At 33.2% G+C, this 20,788-nt stretch overlaps 3 protein-coding genes and 1 long non-coding RNA gene across 4 annotated transcripts; all 4 read left to right on the top strand.

The window, feature by feature from the left end:
* The first annotated feature begins 771 nt into the window (after window positions 1-771).
* On the top strand, window positions 772-3,639 carry LOC101263612 (KIN17-like protein). Its single transcript, XM_004239740.5, has 2 exons — window positions 772-930; window positions 2,154-3,639. Exon 2 carries the CDS (start codon window positions 2,197-2,199, stop codon window positions 3,394-3,396), a length of 1,200 nt encoding a protein of 399 aa, XP_004239788.1. The 5' UTR covers window positions 772-930; window positions 2,154-2,196; the 3' UTR covers window positions 3,397-3,639.
* A 793-nt stretch (window positions 3,640-4,432) lies between these two features.
* Window positions 4,433-9,539, top strand: LOC101263911 (very-long-chain enoyl-CoA reductase). The gene is made up of 4 exons (XM_069298606.1): window positions 4,433-4,788; window positions 5,467-5,506; window positions 7,813-8,567; window positions 9,196-9,539. The coding sequence occupies exons 1-4, from the start codon at window positions 4,720-4,722 to the stop codon at window positions 9,262-9,264; spliced, it is 933 nt and encodes a 310-aa protein (XP_069154707.1). The 5' UTR covers window positions 4,433-4,719; the 3' UTR covers window positions 9,265-9,539.
* A 1,644-nt stretch (window positions 9,540-11,183) lies between these two features.
* On the top strand, window positions 11,184-14,420 carry LOC101264220 (actin-58). The gene is made up of 5 exons (XM_004239742.4): window positions 11,184-11,313; window positions 12,157-12,229; window positions 12,458-12,851; window positions 13,254-13,867; window positions 14,164-14,420. The coding sequence occupies exons 2-5, from the start codon at window positions 12,170-12,172 to the stop codon at window positions 14,227-14,229; spliced, it is 1,134 nt and encodes a 377-aa protein (XP_004239790.1). The 5' UTR covers window positions 11,184-11,313; window positions 12,157-12,169; the 3' UTR covers window positions 14,230-14,420.
* Window positions 14,421-19,111: 4,691 nt separating this feature from the next.
* LOC104647561 (uncharacterized) lies at window positions 19,112-20,317 on the top strand. The gene is made up of 3 exons (XR_011221468.1): window positions 19,112-19,725; window positions 19,801-19,890; window positions 19,963-20,317. It is a non-coding gene; the product is annotated as an uncharacterized lncRNA (long non-coding RNA).
* Window positions 20,318-20,788: the final 471 nt, after the last annotated feature.

The raw sequence follows: 20,788 nt of genomic DNA, 5'->3' as shown, positions 1-20,788 counted from the left end.
AATTCTAAATCAATATAAAAACATAAAAAAAAATTCAAATGCAAGTGAATTTGAAATTAAGTTTCTAGTTTGAAAAAAGAAAAGAAAGTGTCTGAGATTTCCAATCATATGATTATACATTTTTCTACAACATTATGTTATCTAATTTTCAATACTCTTGTTCATTAATATTGCACTTTTAAATAACAGTATTTATGGAAAAAATCAAATTAAATAAATAAACGAATCAAAAAATATAAGATAAATTAATTAAGCGATTCAACAAAAATCACACATAAACATGCCCAATAAAATTGATCTTGTATGTTAGAAGATTGAGGATAGTGTTGCAAACATCCAAGACTATATCATAATTCCATTTATCTTTAGAGCTATGAGATCGAGAATATGTAGATAGCTATCAGTCACGATAAATTCAAAAGTATAATTATTCTCGTATAGTTTGGAATCCTTTCCCATAGTTACTACAACACATTCCAAACCAAATCCAAAAACTTTTCATACCTTGACAAAAATTATTTATTTATTTTGAAACATAATAATATTAGTAATAAAATCACCACTAATTTTACGAAAATCATTAAAAAGTAATTTAAGACAAAAACCGAATTTTGAGCAAACGTTCACATGATCATCTAAGATGATTTACTTTTACAAACCGAAAATCGAAAAATCGAACTAATAGCGCATAAAATCGAATCGAACCGACAGATACGCCCTTACCCCCTAATTTGGGCCTATTTGTTCAGTCAAACCGGCCCAAAATTTTACTTCTAAATCCGAGTAGCCCACCGTACCCGACCCAATTCCAATTCACAATACAATCAGCGTACAACAGATTTTGCCCTTCTTCCTCGCGAAACCCATCGGAATTCGCATTGTGGTGGTGGAAACTGCCTCGTCGTCGTCCCGGAACATTGACCGGAAAAGGTTATCGTTCTTTCCTGTACTTGCTTTAGTCTTGTTCTAGTTTTATCACTTTTAGGAGACTTAATTCTATGAAGATGTAGCTTCGTTATCGATTTTAGCTTTCCAAGTGTATTAATTCCTCTTATTAGTTTGGATCCTTGCTTGTAATTTCCCCAATTAAAGGATTCGATTGGCTTAAGAATGTGTATTTTCGTTTACTTGAGGATATGACTTTGTGGAAGCAGTTTGTTTAAGGGGTTTTACTGTATTGATAGCCATCTGGACCCATGAATTTGGGGTAAATATTTGTATAACCTTAATTGGGCATCGTTACAGTGATCGGCTTAAAATTAATTGATTCGAATGAGTTTATGAGTATGTTCACCTTTTCGTAAAATAGCAAGTTTGTGTTAATCTGATACCATGATTAATAGTCATGAAATTTGCTTGCTTTAGTTGGTTATTATCTTCAGCTTAATCTTGTAGATTAGTTGGTTATCAGAGATAAATTGAATTGCATTCTCGAAATCTACTCTAACATGCTTTTCGTCCTTGTTTGGGAAACAACGGGAAGTTGAAACATTTTTTTTAGTACATTATCATATTTTATCTAGCATGCACCTTTAGTTGATTGTTTAATAGTCACTTTTGGGGCATTAGATGGTGTAGTGTTCACTGACTCTTTTGAATTTCATCGTGGTTCATTCTTGTTATTGCCATCATAAGCTTCACTTTCATTATTTGAAGTTAGTGAGTGAATTTTATGACTGATCCTTCTCATCCTTTTCATTTGTTTTTATACACATTTATGTCTTTTGTCTTGGTTAATTCAAGTTGTTAGATAATAACTTCATTTGTATTATTTTAGTTTCTTTTGCCAATTTATTACTTGTTCCATGTCATTCTTCCTTAGCTAATTTATTTTCCTTTCTATCTTTATGTTTGACACTAAGGAAACTCTGCCCGATTTTCTGTAGATTTATGGTAAGGCTTGCTTTGTGATTCTTTCCCCTTAGTGCCGGTCACGATCTAATTCGGGTCATGACATGTTGTTTCTTGTTTAAATTCAGAAACTTGTTTGATCTAAAGCCTCAATATTATGCCTGTTGCCGGTTGTCACTCTAATTTTTACTGTTTTAGTTTTCTGCTGACTTGTAACTACTGGTTGCCTTTCCTAAAATCTGCTCATTCTCTTCTTTTGTGTGATGTCTTGGCCTTCTGTTGAGTTGTGGTGATTTTTTCAGGTAATTGTTAAGAAGTCCATCGATTTGAACTTCCCAAATTCAAATGGGGAAAAATGATTTCTTGACCCCTAAGGCAATTGCCAACCGAATAAAAGCAAAGGGCCTGCAGAAGCTGCGATGGTACTGCCAAATGTGCCAAAAGCAATGTCGAGATGAAAATGGATTCAAGTGCCACTGCATGAGTGAGTCTCATCAACGTCAAATGGAAATCTTTGGTCAGAACCCTAATCGCATTGTCGGTGGCTATTCCGAGGAATTTGAGAGCTTATTTCTTGAGCATATGAAGCGTAGTCACCGCTTTAGTCGTATTGCTGCAACTGTTGTGTACAATGAGTATATCGCTGATCGCCACCATGTCCATATGAATTCCACTCAATGGGCAACATTAACTGAGTTTGTGAAGTACTTGGGAAAAACAGGAAAGTGTAAAGTTGAAGACACACCGAAAGGTTGGTTTATTACCTATATTGATCGAGACTCCGAGACTCTCTTCAAAGAAAAAATGAAAAACAAAAGAATTAGGTCCGACCTAGCAGATGAAGAGAAGCAGGAAAGGGAGATTAAGAAGCAAAGAGAGCGTGCTGAGCAGTTGATGGGTGCAGGAAATATGGATGGTATGGAAAATATGGATGGTTCTGTAGAGTTGCATCCGGTGCTCATGGAGAAATTGGAGACTGAGCAGAAGATCAAGTTAACGTTAGGCTCGACATCAAAATCTGTTGTGAAAGAGAGAGCAGGAAGCTCAAAATCCGTGTTTGATGAGATAGATAATGAGAAGAGAGAAAAAGGTAAGGACAGTGGTAAGAATGGTAAACGTGAAAATTGCCCTGTGTTGGATGAGATAATGAGAGAGGAAGAGGAACAAAAGGAGCGGAGTAATAGGAAAGATTACTGGTTATGCTCAGGGATAGTTGTGAAGGTAATGAGCAAGGCTTTGGCTGAAAAGGGTTACTATAAGCAAAAGGGTATTGTTCGCAAGGTTATTGATAAGTATGTTGGGGAGATTGAAATGATTGAAACTAAGCATGTTCTACGGGTTGATCAGGAAGAGCTTGAGACTGTCATTCCCCAAATTGGTGGTCTTGTGAGGATCGTTAATGGTGCATATCGTTCATCAAATGCTAGACTATTAGCAGTTGATACAAAGAACTTCAGTGCTAGAGTACAAATTGAGAAGGGAATATATGACGGTAAGGTTATCAAGGCCATTGATTACGAAGATATATCAAAAATTGCTGAATGAAGAGGAATAAAAAGGATGTCAAAGGAACTTGTATTGTTCAAGAACTTCTTCTTGCTAATGCTGGATTCTTCGTAGTTGTTGGTTGTCTCTAGTTTTTCGTTACTTCTTCTTGATGTTTTCGTTTTGGTAAGTAATCAATCAAGTGTTTGTGATGTTACCATGCTCTTATGTTGTTGATGATCTTTGTATTTTTGGGAACAATAATGATCTAAGTTAAGAAGAAGCTGTTTATCATTTCTTCAATATTCACTGGAATTATTAAGTGATGGATGTACTTTCTCAGTAGATGTTTGATTTTATTGAGAACTAAAAGTGAGATTTGTAGTTTCAATGGTAAATCTGTAGATTGTTTATATTGGAATCAAAAGTTCAATCAAGTGAGTATATGCATCTTTACCCATATTTTGTAAATATACAGAGATTGTTTTTGATAGTCCTTCGTTTCAGTGTTAATAAGCTTGAGATTTCCTATGTATGACCCAATATAATATACGTAAATCTTATCCTTACATCACATAGAGTCTATTTTCAATGGACTTTCATCTTGAGATGCTTATATCAAAACTAAAAGTTCAACCTAATGCAACAACAACAATGTACAAACACTTTACCTTTACTTCGTTAGAGATAACACAACTCCAAACACCAATAATATATCAAGTGAAATTTTACTTAGCGGAATTTGAGAAGGGTTAATATATGTAGATCTTGACACTACTTCGTGGATTCAATCCAAGGAGGGGCGTAAAATACACGAAAACAACACCATACACCAACAACCTATCCAACTAAGCGAGATCTAAGCAGAATTGAGTATATGTAGACCTTAACAGTACTTCGTGGATCCAATAAGAGGAGGGATAGGATACACAACGACCAAACCACTACTTATAGAGATAGAGAAGCTGTTTTCAAAAGACTCTCGACTTAAGTGTCTGTTTCTAAAAGACCCTCCGACTTATATACATTAGCTCACATACATAGTATTGTGAAAAAATTAAATTAAAATAATCTCGTATTTTATCCCGAAACCGTCAAGACATGGACTTGTAGGATATTTTCCGGGTCATGGGCCTAGTGATGTGGACCCTCATCACAATGAACAGTAGTATGGGTGATTCATAATTTGAACATTGATTTTGAAGGAGATGGTAGTTCATCAAACATAAAATTGGTTCGTTCAGCTACTTTCTACCCAACTACTATACCGCCATTAATTGCTTGCTATTACTACTTATCTAGAACCGTCAAAGATCTCACATTCGTCATCATTTCTCAGAAAAATTGTTGTTTTTCGTAGATCCCAAAGTTTGGGGAGCGAAAATGAAGGTTTTAGTGGTTACACGTAGCGGCAAAGAACTCATCAAGGGTGGACTTGAACTCAATGAGTCGGTATGTTTACTCATCTGGGTTTGTTTTTGTTTAGTGAAATATAGCTTCGTTGATGGTTAATTTTGATATTGTCAAAGATTTGTCTTTTGAAAATTTATGTTTTATTGGTTTGGGTTATGTAGTTTCTCATCTGGGTTTGTTTTTGTTTAGTGAAATTCAGCTTGATTGATGCTTTACATGAATGTGTATTTTAAGTAGATTTGTGTAAGAAATGAAGCATATAGATGTGTAGTTTATATGTTTTATTGGTTTGTTTATGTAATTCTGCTTCTAGTTGTTGTAGTCACTGATTCTGTATGTATCGACATCTTTCCTCGTTTGGGTTTGTTTTTGTTTTGTAAAATAACAGCTTGCTTGATGCTTAAATTTTCCTACATGATTGTGGTCCATTTGTTAAAAATGATGTATAAAGATGCCTTATTTTATGTTTTATTGGTTTGTTTATGTAATTCTGCTTCTTGTTGTTGTAGTCACTGATTCTGTATGTATCGACATCTTTCCTCGTTTGGGTTTGTTTTTGTTTTGTAAAAAAACAGCTTGCTTGATGCTTAAATTTTCCTACATGATTGTGGTCCATTTGTTAAAAATGATGTATAAAGATGCCTTATTTTATGTTTTATTGGTTTGTTTATGTAATTCTGCTTATTATTGTTTTTGTTGTTGTTGTCATCATTTCAGGCTACAGTTGCTGATCTGCAGGAGGCAATTCATAAACGAAGTAAGTGGGCTATTGTATTTTTTCTATTGCTATGTGATATTGTCTTTATTATTCTGAGTGATTTCAAAGATTAAACCTTTTTAAGGGTAATCAGTTGACTGTGTTATTGTGTATGGAAATGGTAACTTTGTTCGTAATCTTTTCTTTTTTAATAACTGTGTATCTGGACTACTATACCGGTAGTTATTATCTCTCACTAGCACAGGCATCGGCTAACTCTCCCCACAAAGGTGTAGGCGTATATGGAGAAATCACCTAGTGTTTTTTTGTCTTTGATGTGCTAAATCGTAACATAGGTTTGCAAGTTCATACTTCATGCATCTTTCAAAGAAAACAGAAGATCTGTCCCTTGAAAAGTTCCGTGATAGTGAAGTCATTTGTTTTGCTCTGATGTACTAGTTAAAGGCTTGCCATTAGCTGGAGGAAAATATCATCATATCATCCTTGAGGCATTTGACTAATGAAAAGGCAGAGTAGTTTTAGGGGGAAGGGAGTAATAGCTTTACCATGCTTATTACTTAAACTTGATTTGTGCGAAGTAAATGTGCCTGGTAATTTTAATGTTCTACTGATTAGGCATTTCATGGATTAATAAATCTATGGTTTCAATTTTTTAGTTGTGATTCTACTCTCTGAATGCTTAATATGATTCAACGGCTCCATCAAAAATAAGAATTTTATCTATTTTTGTGTTTATATCTTTGTTTTGTACTCAAATATAGAGTGGTTTTGGAGATTTAAAGCAAGTTGATATGATGCCCATGTTTTTATGTCCTTTTTCCAATTCTCTACCTCTTGACCTTGGTTGATTCATTTGTTCTATCTTTTGTTAGCTGCAATATCAGGAGATATAGTGTATGAGAACATGTATGTATGTATGTGTGTTTGTTTGCTCCTATTCTGTACATGCATGTGAGCATTAATCAAGTCACAAAAATGTTTTCTTGCTTTCATTTAGTTCCTACCAGTCTACCACTGGGCAGAAGTTCATCACCTTGGATTGAGACAAATAACATGTATTTTTGATAAGTGAGGCTAACATATTTTGAGGATATAATACTAACATATATTAGAAAGATGTACTCTCTTGATATAAAATGATAATTAGAAGGATGTAATCCCATTGTTACAGAGGGGGTATTAAAAATATTGAAAATATAATCATCAATTTACATAGAGTTCATTGTTTGATTTTTAGTAAGAGGAAGACATCTTGGAATGAAACCACTGTGCTTATTGATAGGTTTTTCTTACTTCCATTCATCTCCGGACGCTAGTTAGGATATATTCACCACTTTGGAATGGACTTGTAACATGTATAAGAATTATGTATTTCCTTTATCCCTAGATGAATATTTGATGACACGAATTAAGCTTTGACAAACTTTTTTCGTTTTCGTTGTGCATTCTAAATAGTATGATATAATAGCAATTTGAAAATATAGTCATCATTATAAAATGGGTTTTCATTGTTCAAGTATCATTATCAAAATTTAGAACTAATTGATACTGATTTCAGTTCAGTTTTGAAAAGCTGACCTAAAAACGTTTTAAGTTGTGCGACTAAAATGGCATGAAGGGGTAAAGTTTCATGCAGTCAAGTATTAGAACTAAGATGTGGCATAAAAGATTAAAAGGGAAGAAGCACCATTTGACTTCATTTAAACAATTGATACTTGCTCAATTAGATTGTATTGATTAATGATGGCTGATCTGATAACAACTGTAATGCATCTGAACAGTTTTTGCATAAACTCAATTGAAGAAGATATAGTCCAGTTAGGGGGATCATAAGTTGTGTAAAAAGTGACGATGCTTTTCTAAACTGAATCACTTCAATGTAGTTGGTACTTGATACACTTGACACGTGGTTAAAGAGTTTATGTTAATCACTTCAATGATGTTATGGTGCATTTATTGCTTTGAAGTGATCATGTACAGATTTGGTTTTTTAGTGAATGCTGGGGTGATGAATTACGTACATGCAAGGTTTTAGTTCCATGTCAACATGTCATTCCCAGTTGTGCAGATTACTGTTGAGCAATTTCTTTATTGAATCCTTTAATCTTTCTACATTTGTGCTTGACATTGTTATGGGATCGTATGAGGTATAAAATATTAAACATTAGTGATTAGTATGTTGCATTCCATGCGGTTTGAATTTGAATGCAAAGGGGCAAGGATCAATCCATTATACAAGCTGTGAATTGTTATCGTCTTTTGTTGATGCCAGTTTCTTATTTCCAGAAGTTACATTATTATGAGTTTGACCTTCATTAAATATTGTTTACTTCTGATCTCAACAGCCAGAAAATACTATCCTTCTAGACAACGACTCACTCTACCTATTCAACCTGGTTCAAAAGAGAGGCCAACTGTTCTTCACTACCAGAAGAGCCTAAATGAGTATACTAAAGGTAGCACAAGCGAATTGACTGTAGTTTTCAAGGATCTAGGTCCACAAGTCAAGTATAGTACTCTTTTCTTCTTTGAATATCTGGGGCCTCTGCTACTCTATCCTATCTTTTACTACTTCCCAGTCTACAAGTTTTTTGGTTACAAAGAAGAGCGTGTTATCCACCCTGTCCAGACTTATGCCTTGTATTACTGGTGTTTCCACTACTTCAAGCGGATCATGGAGACCTTCTTTGTGCACCGTTTCAGCCACGCCACTTCTCCAATTTCCAATGTTTTCCGGAACTGTGCCTATTATTGGTCTTTTGGAGCTTTCATTGCTTACTTCGTGAATCATCCTCTTTATACTCCTGTTAGTGATCTCCAGATGAAGATTGGATTTGGATTTGGGATAGTTTGTCAAGTGGCAAACTTGTATTGTCATTTATTGTTGAGAAATCTTCGAAGTCCCAGTGGTAATGGAGGTTACCAAATACCCCGTGGCTTCTTGTTCAATATTGTCACCTGTGCAAATTACACAACAGAGATCTACCAGTGGTTGGGCTTCAACATTGCTACTCAGACTGTTGCTGGCTATATCTTCATGATTGTTGCTGCTAGCATTATGACTAACTGGGCTCTTGGAAAGCATCGTCGTCTGAAGAAGGTAAACTATTGTTTGTTTGGCCACATTCTTCCTAAAAAAAGGAACAAAGAAGGTTTTTACTAATATAACCACAGCCTAAATTCCTTAGGATTTACACGCATCGTATGATTAAAATCTAAATTGATGCTTCTCACCAGTCCTCTTTCATCAGTAGACTTCAAATTGGATGCATGTGATTCTATTTCAAACAGATATTATCTATTCTATTCTATCAGCTTCTTTTTGCTGATGCACTTCTCTTCACTGGGGAAAAAAGGTCAACCAAAAAAAATACAAACTCATTCTTCCCAAAGCATATTGAATTTATCACCTAGAGAACTTAGATATATGAAACACGGTTATTCTATTCCGAATGCTCTGTACCATTTCCTTATTGTCACAGTAGACAGTTCAGACTTAACATGGTCCATTTTAGTGAGAATCTAACCATACGCATGACTACAACAGCTACGATGCTATCGTGAATAAGTTTTGTTTTTTTCTTTTAAGTCAACTTATAAGCTAACAGAACTCCTATCTAGCAATATTATATTCTATCTATAAGCACATTTTTTTGTGCTTGTCGGGAAGCTTCTATCTTAATGTGTCATTACTTCTGGTTCTTAACTTTGTCGCCTTTTCTTTGCAGCTCTTTGATGGAAAGGAAGGAAGACCAAAGTATCCTCGACGATGGGTGATATTGCCTCCTTTCCTGTAGACCATTTCCTCGACGATGTGAGAAAAAGCCCAAGACTTATTTATTTAGTTGATCATTTTCTATGAACCTGCAAACTTTTGAAGGTTTATGTTTCTCACTAAAGGAAGCAATACTCAGATTTTTCTTTTGTATTACTGTTCCATGTCTTGCCTCTTTTTAATACCAAATGATCTGACTTCCATGATATTTTGTAGTTCCCACTTCTTTGTGATGGCTTCAAGAACCATCTTTGTTTAATCTATTGTTTATGAGTTATGAAAGTGATCCTTATAATATATACCAGTCTGCAAGAAACTCACATGCATCATACAGGCTGAGCCGCAGAGGCGATTTAGCCTATCTAAGTTCAACTGAACTCAGTATTGTCTATACAGAACATAGATATGTGTGAAGAAATCCTCAATTCTCCATTTTATACCCATAATCTTAGAAGCATAAGAGTGTTGTCTAGAGAAATTTGCAGGTTGAATCCATCACGTTTAAATCGATTTAGCTCTATAGATGGCATAAAATGTTACAGTGCCATTTATCTTTGTTATCCTACTGTAAAGATCCATATAATAATGGATCTAGATGGTAAAACAAAGGATGACAATTCTGTGACATTGAAGTCTTGGTAGATAGAGTTATCCCGCTACCTGTGTTGGTGAGATGATCAGAGTCATCTGATACTTGTGTTGGTTGGAGGTAGCAGGTATACCATTGAACCAGTTGGTCCAGACACCGCGATTATGTATAAATCTAGTAGTACAAGAGAATGAGCATAGAGGTTCAACTTGTTTGATATTGAACTCCAACCCAAAAGTGTTGGATTGACATGTGCTCAAGTGTGCAACTACTGTATTAAAATGCTTTAATCATAAGAAGAGAAAAAAAAAAAAAGGCAACTATCTTTTAAGACAATTACACATGGTTTTTGCATCTTTAGAAGTCTTTACAAAAAGCTTGAATGGCTATATGGAGTATGACCCCCCACACTCTACTTTTCTTTTACTAGGAGGGGCCTTTGCTATAGATCCTCCTTGCTTGTAGAAATATCCGACTCTCGAATCAGTTTGTGTGTACTTGAACTATTTTTTCTAGCTATCGAGTAACTTTATCTGCGAGTGTTAATACAGACGTTGAGTTTGTGTGCATTCAATGGTGCAACTTAATAATTAATGAAGCAGGTTGTGAACCATGAGCTCTCGAGTTCAAATTTCAGCGAAGGATTAAGTGATTTTAGTACTTATACAAATAAGAAGTAGTAGAAATTCGATGAAATTAGTTAAGAAGTTCGAAAACCGACCGAAATGTTATGTAAAAATAATTTGGTCCAGAATCTTGGTGCTGGCCCCCACTTTTTGTTAAATAACTTTCCAACTATGAGTCTATTGACTTGTGTACTTAATAAAATGAAATCAAATTTTATAGACACTAAGAAGATTTTCAAGATCCATTATCCTTTTTTTTATGATATTAAATTGAGATTTGATAATGATTAGAAATTTAAAATCAATTATTTAACTATTAACTCTTGATTAACTTCGACATTTGAATGGATTAATTTTGTTAATAACGTATTGTACATTAAAAAAAGATAATGTATGTATAAATTATTTTGTTAACCAAGTACAATAATAATAATAATATATTCTGTATAATTTCTTACTGAGATCCGAAAGTATAGCACGTACACAACCTTATTCCTGTCTAATGATTGTAGATAAACTATTTCCGAATAACCTGTCTCGAGTAAAATATAATAAAAAATAAAAAAAATAACCTTTTTTTTTTCTTTTTAAAAAGCAAATAAAAAAGAGAGAAAAAGCGAAATAAGTGGGGCCAGTAGGGACCACTTAACGAAACAAAATGATAACCTTTCACGATGTATCATTAATGTCCGTTCGATCAATTCTGTTATTTAATCCAACGGTTGATATTTATTCTCCATTTTCAATATAACCCCTTCAATTTTTCTCCTATTTTCTCCAATAAGGAATACACACAAAAAAAAATAAAAGAAGAAAAAAAAAGAAAAAACTCTCTCTAATTCCAAATCTCTCAAAGGTACATTTTTTTTTTGTTATATTTCATGTTTCAATCTATTAATTTGTTGTGTTGTAAAATTGGATCTAAGATTTTGAGTTTTGCGAGTTCTAGTATTATATGTATGAATATGTTGTTGGTGCGAGGTGATAGGTATTCCTGGAATAATCTAAGTGTCTATCGCGATTTATAAAATGTATATGTAGGTGCACATGTTTCAAATCGAATTATGTAGACATAGTCTTACCTTTTATTTCTACGAGATTTGTTTTCGACGATTTGACTATGACCTCCTGATTACGTGACAACAAAATTCGAGAACTTTTTTTTCATGTGTTTAATTTGCATCTGATTTATGTGAATCATGAGTTGTGTAAAGTATGTAATTTGATGAATATAACTTATATTTGATTGATTTGTTGTTAGTAAATTTTAGGGGATTTTGATATTTCATAATTTATTTTAGGTGAATTGCTATTTAGAAATGTTGATTATAGGTTAAGAAATGGATATTAATTATTGTAACTCAACGGCAAAATCTAGTTCATGAGGTGAGGATTGGTACGACCATATTAGGAGATCAATGTGGGAATTCGAGCACCCTGCACACCCGAGCCTGTCAATTATATATCGCGTAGACAACATCATAGATAAACCAAGCACTAGGATGAGCCTGACATTGATACCATGTTAAGAAATGGAGTTTTGACCTAATTCAACCTCGGAAGTTAAGTTCATGAGGCGTAGATTGGCTAAAGCTATATAAGGAGACCAGTTTCCCATCCTACAACCGATGTGGAACTTCTAACGTTAATGCCTTTGAAGCTGTGTTTTTTTACTAAAGATTCAGTTTTTTCGATATAGGAAGTAAGATAAGATGGCAGAAGGCGAGGATATTCAACCACTCGTTTGTGATAATGGAACAGGAATGGTTAAGGTAAGCTGAAAATTGTGTATATATATCGAACAGAGTTAATGCTGCAGCGTGTTTTTTCATCCTATGTTGCTCGGACTCTTCAGGATGTTTGTTGTATCTGTTTCGGATCCTCCAAGAATGCACTACTTTTGGAGGATCCGATATGCTGCACCTGTCCACATATTTTGAAGAGTTCGGGCAACATAGGTTTGATGATACTTAGACTCTGATGTTGTTTTTTTTATCTAGGCTGGGTTTGCGGGAGATGATGCTCCACGAGCTGTTTTTCCTAGTATTGTTGGTCGTCCCCGTCATACTGGTGTGATGGTTGGTATGGGTCAAAAAGATGCTTATGTAGGAGATGAAGCTCAATCAAAGAGAGGTATCTTAACGTTGAAGTACCCGATTGAGCATGGTATTGTTAGCAATTGGGATGATATGGAGAAGATATGGCATCATACTTTCTATAACGAGCTTCGTGTTGCACCAGAGGAGCATCCTGTCCTACTAACTGAAGCACCTCTTAATCCGAAAGCTAATCGTGAAAAAATGACACAGATTATGTTTGAGACTTTTAATACTCCAGCTATGTATGTTGCTATACAAGCTGTTCTTTCGCTGTATGCCAGTGGTCGTACCACCGGTAAGCAAATCTTCATTCATCAGCATATTTATTTTTCGACTGTCAAAGTTCAATTCTCATGTTTCTACCATGAAAAGGAACTTTTATTTATGTCTGATGCATGGTGAATACTTTCGGAAATAGCCTCGAGGCAGGGGTAAGGTATGTGTTACACTCTGCCCTATGGGATTACACTGGGTACCTTGTTGTTGTAGTTGTGACGCATGGTGAATACGATTATTTGATTTGTGAAAAAAGAAGTCTACATCTGATGTATTCAGTTCAACCGATGCACGTAATGTACAGTTTGTCATTTCTATTATCTCATACGTGACTCTAGGATAGGACGTTGAATTAGTATTTCGTTAACTTGTTGTGAAGAGTTCTGACGATTGTCGCTAATTCATAATGTTTTTATAACAGGTATTGTGTTGGACTCTGGTGATGGTGTCAGCCACACTGTCCCAATTTACGAGGGATATGCCCTCCCACATGCCATTCTTCGTCTTGACTTGGCAGGTCGTGACCTGACTGACCATTTGATGAAGATCCTCACCGAGCGTGGTTACTCATTCACCACCTCAGCTGAGCGAGAAATTGTCAGGGACGTGAAAGAAAAACTCTCTTACATCGCCTTAGACTTTGAACAAGAACTCGAGACTTCAAAGACCAGCTCTTCCGTTGAGAAGAGCTATGAGCTTCCCGATGGTCAAGTCATTACCATCGGTGCTGAACGATTCCGTTGCCCTGAGGTCCTATTCCAACCTTCAATGATCGGAATGGAAGCTGCTGGAATCCACGAAACTACATACAACTCGATCATGAAGTGTGACGTTGATATCAGAAAGGACCTCTACGGTAACATTGTCCTCAGTGGTGGTACTACCATGTTCCCCGGTATTGCCGATAGAATGAGCAAAGAACTTACCGCGTTGGCTCCGAGCAGCATGAAGATTAAGGTTGTTGCACCACCAGAAAGGAAATATAGTGTCTGGATTGGAGGTTCTATTTTGGCTTCCCTCAGTACCTTCCAGCAGGTTTGCATCTTATCTTTGTTTTGTCACGTTTCCCTTTAGTTTGACTATTTTTCAAAGCTAAGCCAAATTAGATCACTTCAATACTATAAGTTGGTTACAATTTGACTCTCGAGAAGCAAAATATGACAAGTAAAAATGAACAGAAGGAGTATTATGATAACATGAGTCGAGCTTAAGTGAAAGAACATGAACATGGTTAGTGAGGATTCATATCAGGACGACTCCGAGTTATTTAGCTCTGTCTCTAGTTGTAAGGTTCATACAGTTTCTGATGGAGTTTTATATTTTGTCTGTAGATGTGGATTGCAAAGGCGGAGTACGATGAATCAGGTCCGTCCATCGTCCACAGAAAATGCTTCTGAGTTTCCAAAAACAACAACATTGATAAGAGGAATGCAGCTTGTGATATTGTATTCTGTGTTTGTTTTTCTGTATTTTTGTTAATGTTTTCATTTTCTATTGAAAACCTTGAGAGGGCAAAGAGTTTTGATTGTTTGATGAACTTAATTCTTTTATATTTATTCAATTAGTAAAAAGTTTCATTTGTTTCGTATTACTTGTTCACTTTACTTTACAGAGAAGTTTGTCGTACTCTCACTTCTTTAACGTATACTAGCTGGTCTACAAAGGTATGAACGCTTGAGTTGATCGTGAATGTAGACATCAGGACAGGATTTGTCATAAAGTTGAGATTATTTCGTTTCTCCTAAACTAGAAGAGTATTATTGATATTTACTCGTTTTTTTACCCTACTTTAGGATCTCCCACCCTTTTTGCTCCTTTGCTGACTCGAGCCCATAACCTTAGGTCTAGAGGTGATATGTAGTTCAAGGTGACGTTGAAGATCGAAAAATTAAGGATAACTGAAGAATATAAAGAAAAGGAAAAATAAATTGTCCTCAAAGCCGTCTGATGCATTAAGCTTACATCGTCAGATTGGGGACCACACCACCTAATATCTTGGAACATATATACTCTTCCAGCGTAGGATGAAAATTATCATGTAGGATGTCACATAAGACATGTATATCTATTTGTTTAATTTTATACAAGTTTAAGTGTATACTTGTGCACACCCAAACTTGCAGGACATAAATGTGAGTTGCAATCAGATTTCCGACACAAACACTGGTATATATATATATTATAATCACTGAATATGAGTTTCAACTTAGAATTTGATCAACAACAAAGGTAATAGCAATATTAACTAAAGAGATAATACAGAGTATAAAAGTAATCAGATGGGGAAGAGATACTAGAACCGAGAATTATTCTCATATTTATGCATACCTTTGACAATCTCTCTATCTGCACAAGATAGTAATAATTATATGTACATACATATCACCAGACCCCACTTGTAGGATTATATTGTTCGTGATTGGCTCCATAATGAGGTTACTTTCAACAATTGGAAGGTTTCTATTTGTTTTTTTCTTCATTGTTTCTGGTTTGATAAGGTCTCATCTTTTGATGATCTTTTTCAAATTCAAATTTCAGTTTTGATATTTTAATTAAACGTAATATTTCTGTCAATTGTTGTGGTAGATTGAACGAATTTAACACGAATAAGGAAGTTATTGGGAATGAATATATTGCGAAGATGTCTTGTCCATCGTAATGTTAGTTTTAAATACGATGTTTGTTCTGATTGTTACGTACATACACTCTCTGTCTCACTTGTTTTTACGTTTTGTTTCTTTCACATTTGCTATTTTTGTTTATAATTAAGGCATTTGGTGGCTGTCTACTAATATTTAACCATATCGAACAATCTATTATTGATATTTTTCTCACATGAATCTGATTTCCGAGAAAATCTAATGAATATTCGTTGCAGGGGATTTATTTGCTATTGGAAATTCCAATTTTCTGTGGTTTTTATCACTATAAAGTCATAGAAACAGAATTCATGTTTCTTTTCCAAGACTTTGTACAGAATCTGACATTATTTGGGGTCAAAATGTGAAGTCTCTTCTACGATTTAAATGTGTATCAAAATCTTGGGATATAACATGGGATCCTTACTTTAGGATGAACCATCAAAGTCGTCATGAGGTCAATTCACAAAGATTTCTTCTTCTCCATGAGGATTTTTGATATGTATACAAGCTGAAATAGATGAATAGTGCACTCATTTAAATGACTTCTTTGTTGAAAAATAGATCATAATTAAATATTATCTGAACCTGCAAAATTGAACTAAATATGGTAAAGTAGGTAAAATTTATAATGAGTTATATTTTGAAAAACATGTTAAAGTATATATGATATTTTTTATAAACGATGTTCTTGTGGTGTGCTTCACTTTGTTATTTTGATTACAAATTTCAAACTGTTAGATCATTTATCCACTTATAATTTTGTGATTAGGAAACATTAATAAACATATATCATCAACAAATTAAATATGAACATTCATTTATCCACGTTTTAAAAATAATTTCAGCAAATTTAAGACATAAAAAATTAAAATTTCAGACAACTTCAAGTTAAGCAAAGAGTCAAACTAATGAATAGACATGACAAATAAGAGGATCAAAAGTCAATCTCTATCAATTCGATGTAAGAATGTTTGCTTTAGTTTGAACTCATAAATATAAATATAAAATATTGATAAAGAATAAACCTAAGCTCATAAAAGTTTATATAAATATGAAGAGGAAAGACTCAAAACAGTCCTTCGTCTTTCGATTAAGACTCAAAGTGATCCTTGAGTTTTCACATGGTGCATTAATAGTTCCTCATGTTTGCAATATTGATGCACTTTTGATCCTCCCATAAAATTTTGTCTATTTTTTAACATTAATTTTGTATTAAAAGTGATAAAAAAATATTATTGCTATAAATGATAAATATTTTCTTAATATAGTATATTTATCTAAGTTGTTAATCATTCAAATGGAATAGATAAGATAATTTATTGTAAATGAAGTCAGGTAACTGAGGAATATTAATAATTATTTATTTTGGAGGTGAAAAGCCTTAAACTATGAAAAATATTTCTGACGAACGAATCTCGTACGATTCTCAAGAAATTCTTCGATTTCTTTTGAAAACAGATAATTAATCATTTGCTTCTCACGTTTCGTGAATAGCTGGGACATTGAGGAATATCCAGAAAGGATTTCAGGAATCAATCTGATTCTATCTCTTTTCGTTCCGTTTGAAGAAAGGAAGGATCCCAAAGAATCGATCTTTCTTTTCATTGTTCCAATGAAAAGAAGAACCTATGATTAGCTTTTCGTAAAATCTCCAAACGAAATCTTTCAATTTCTTATTTTACTATGTTCAACTCTATGTATTCCTCTATTCGTAGAGTACATTAAATGTACAGAAATGACTATAATAGAAACTTCCGAAACTTCTTCGTAGTGGCTCCCTTACATGCCTCATTTCAGAGAGAACCTCAAAGTGGCTCTTTTCAACTAACAACTTAAAAGTTAAAAGTTATTCCCATCGAATAGTATATAATAACAATAATAATAAAAAAAATTAAAGTGACACAAACAATGTAATTAATTTAATGCAAAGCAAAAAAAACAAAGCTCAGTTTGTTAGGGAATTATGTAAACACACACTATATAATTAATACAATGCAAAGCAAAACATTAAAGTGCAATTGTTAGACTTCATATCTCACTACTATGTAATTAAAATATTAATATTTAATAAATTAATTAATTTTATTTTAATTTAGTGGAGGAATAGAATAGTAATATTGAGAAAGAGAGGAGAAAAATTATTAATAATAATAAATATCATTAAATTATCGTTAATTAGAATCTAAGGAATTTTAAAAGCAAAAAGTTAAAGGTGAGTTGTTAGTCTTCGTATTGCACCACTATGTAATTAAAATATATATAGAGAGAAATATTATAAAAATGTTAGTAATATAAGGGTATATATAATAACAAATAAAAAAAAGAAATCAATGGATCCATTTTCAAAATATGATTTTTATATTGACTCGATTAAACTAATTTTTATAATTAATGGAATCATATGAGAATATCATATCATGATTTGAGATATTTTAATATAAAAATTGATTCACGAGTTTATATTTGTTGAAACAATCGAATATTTATATCGATCTACTTACCATTTATTTCACATGTAAATAAAATATATAATCACATCATTATGTTTTAAAATTTATTCTTCTCACCAATATATAGTGACTTTAATTCACACTTCACATTTTTACTCAAATATATTGATAAAATAATTACTTAAGTGGAGAACAAATTACTTTGTAATAATTTATCATGCCATTTTTTAATATATTTTGTTTATTTGATAAGATTGAATAAGCAATTGGGCTATTTTAATATTTTTAGAACTTATATAATTTTTATGTTTATGAGAAAATATACATATCAAAATTCTATATCGCATGTCCAAACAAAAGTTTAATTTTCATCTCATGATTTCATATCATGATACCATACCATAATACAATATTCTCAAGTTTTATTACTTTTCGTGAATATATTCATAAAAATATATATTTATTTGACTTTTGATCCTCTTCTTTGTCATGCCTATTCATTAGTTTGAGTCTTTGCTTAACTTTGAAGTTGTGTGAAGCTTTAATATATTTTCTATGCCTTAAATTTGCTGAAATTATTAAGAAAAGGTGGATAAATGAAAGAAAAAGAATGAATATTCATATTTAATTTGTTAATGATTTATATTTACTAATGTTTCCTAATCACAAAATTATAAGTGGATAAATAACGTGGAAAATATTTTAACAGTTGAAATTTACAATCAAAACAACAAAGCATAAGAACATCGTTTATAAAAGAATATTATATATACTTAGCATCTTAAATCAAAATAAAATTAGTTAATTACTAAATTGTGACAACAATACTACTATTTTAACAAAAGTATTCTCCCCAACAACCTTAAAAGTCGAAGAAAAGCGAAGCGTGATTATATTGTCCTTCGTGGTAGCAAGGGAAAGACAACAATACTAATATTTTAATTATGTAGTGATGAAATATGAAACTCTACTTTAATTTTTTTGCTTTTAGTCTTCGTTGGATTCACATTGAGAGCGGCTTAAGTATATTAATAGTGGCCTAAAGCAAAAGTCAAACGGACATTTCTAGTTTTCAATTGATAATACAAGCATTCTTATTTTAAATTATTATATACTATTTAAATCATTTTTTACTTTAAGTTGTTAGTTGAAAAGAATATATTTTTCATAATTTAAGGCTTTTCACCACCAAATTCCATTAAAATGCTATAAAACCATGCAACTTCATTCCACACTCCACATTGTTGTCATGGATCAAGAAATACCATTGTTTGTTGTTTTGTATTTTCTATTTTATGTTTTAGTTTATCAAACAACACACTACTTTTTTCCTCAACCCCTCCATTTCTTAGAATTTTTTCTGAGTCATAATGTTCAAAACATCATTACACCTATTTTACTGTTGAATCCTCCTCTTTTGATGGTATTATGTGCCTACCATTTTGAAGTTTTACTACGGAAAGCCGTACGCTTTTTGATATCGGGGGAAAGTAGATTCATATTTGATTGCATTTCTACTGGGTTTCAAGTGGGTCGATACATGTTTTACGAAGACGATTTATCCGTAGTTGTCTTCATCTCAAACCTATTTTCCATCTTCATCATCTTTTTATACCAATTTATTGATGATATATATAGGACGAGAGGCAAGATGATGGTGAAGAAAATCGTCAAGAGATCCATATATGGTTTTTTGGTTTTACTACACCTAAGACGGATGTTCGAAACGGCCTATCTTCCTTTTCCTTTGCCCGGATGTATTTTCCCTCTCATACCGGCCATTATGGGTGCTTCTTTAATAGTAACACTCTATATATCCCTTACTTAGTTTTTTTTTCTTCGTTACGAAACGATTTAATTGTGTCTTTTTTGTTAGGTATTTGGCTATAATGATAGACCTATCATTCCTACAACAGCTCCTTCGACTTCCACAGCTCCCACATATCCTTCGACTTCTACAGCACCGGTAGGTTATTTATCTTAATTATTTGATTATTTATCTTAATTATTATGTGCTAATTATTTATTTCTGTTGCAGGAATCGGAACAGAAATGGCATTCGGATTCAGAAGAAGAAGAAGCGTATAAAGAAAAAATCCCATAGGGAAGGTTAAATTGACAAAGGTCTGACGGAGGATAGTCCACCGCAAGGCATTAGCCATATATACTTTATGTTGAAATCTACAAGACATTAGTCATGTAAATTATACTGCAAGGCATTAGCCATATATACTTTATGTTGAAATCTACAAGACATTAGTCATGTAGTCCCTTTTTTATTAATTATACTGCAAGGCATTAGCCATATATACTTTATGTTGAAATCTACAAGACATTAGTCATGTAGTCCCTTTTTATTTTAATACTGCAAGGCATTAGCCATATATACTTTATGTTACGTTGTTGAAATCTACAAGACATTAGTCATGTAGTCCCTTTTTATTTTAATACTGCAAGGCATTAGCCATATATACTTTATGTTACGTTGTTGAAATCTACAAGACATTAGTCATGTAGTCCCTTTTTATTAATTATACTGCAAGGCATTAGCCATATATACTTTATGTTACGTTGTTGAAATCTACAAGACATTAGCCATAAACTATATATGGCTAATGCCTTGCAGTATTAATAAAAAGGGACTACATGACTAATGTCTTGTAGTATTCAAGAACGTAACATAAACTATATATGGCTAATGCCTTGCAGTATTAATAAAAGGGACTATCCTCCGTCAGACCTTTGTCAATTTAACCTTCCCTATAATATGTGTTGTTTTCGCCCTTCTTCGTCCCGATTCCAATTTTTATTTGAATTCACATTCAAATTCAAAATCCGGTTCTATGTTAGGATCTGTAGAAGTC

The sequence above is a fragment of the Solanum lycopersicum genome, chromosome 5, assembly GCF_036512215.1.
Source record: "Solanum lycopersicum chromosome 5, SLM_r2.1".
In the NCBI taxonomy this organism is placed as follows: domain Eukaryota; kingdom Viridiplantae; phylum Streptophyta; class Magnoliopsida; order Solanales; family Solanaceae; genus Solanum; species Solanum lycopersicum.
Note: the sequence above shows the minus strand (reverse complement) of the source record. Positions and strands in the feature narration are given on the sequence as shown.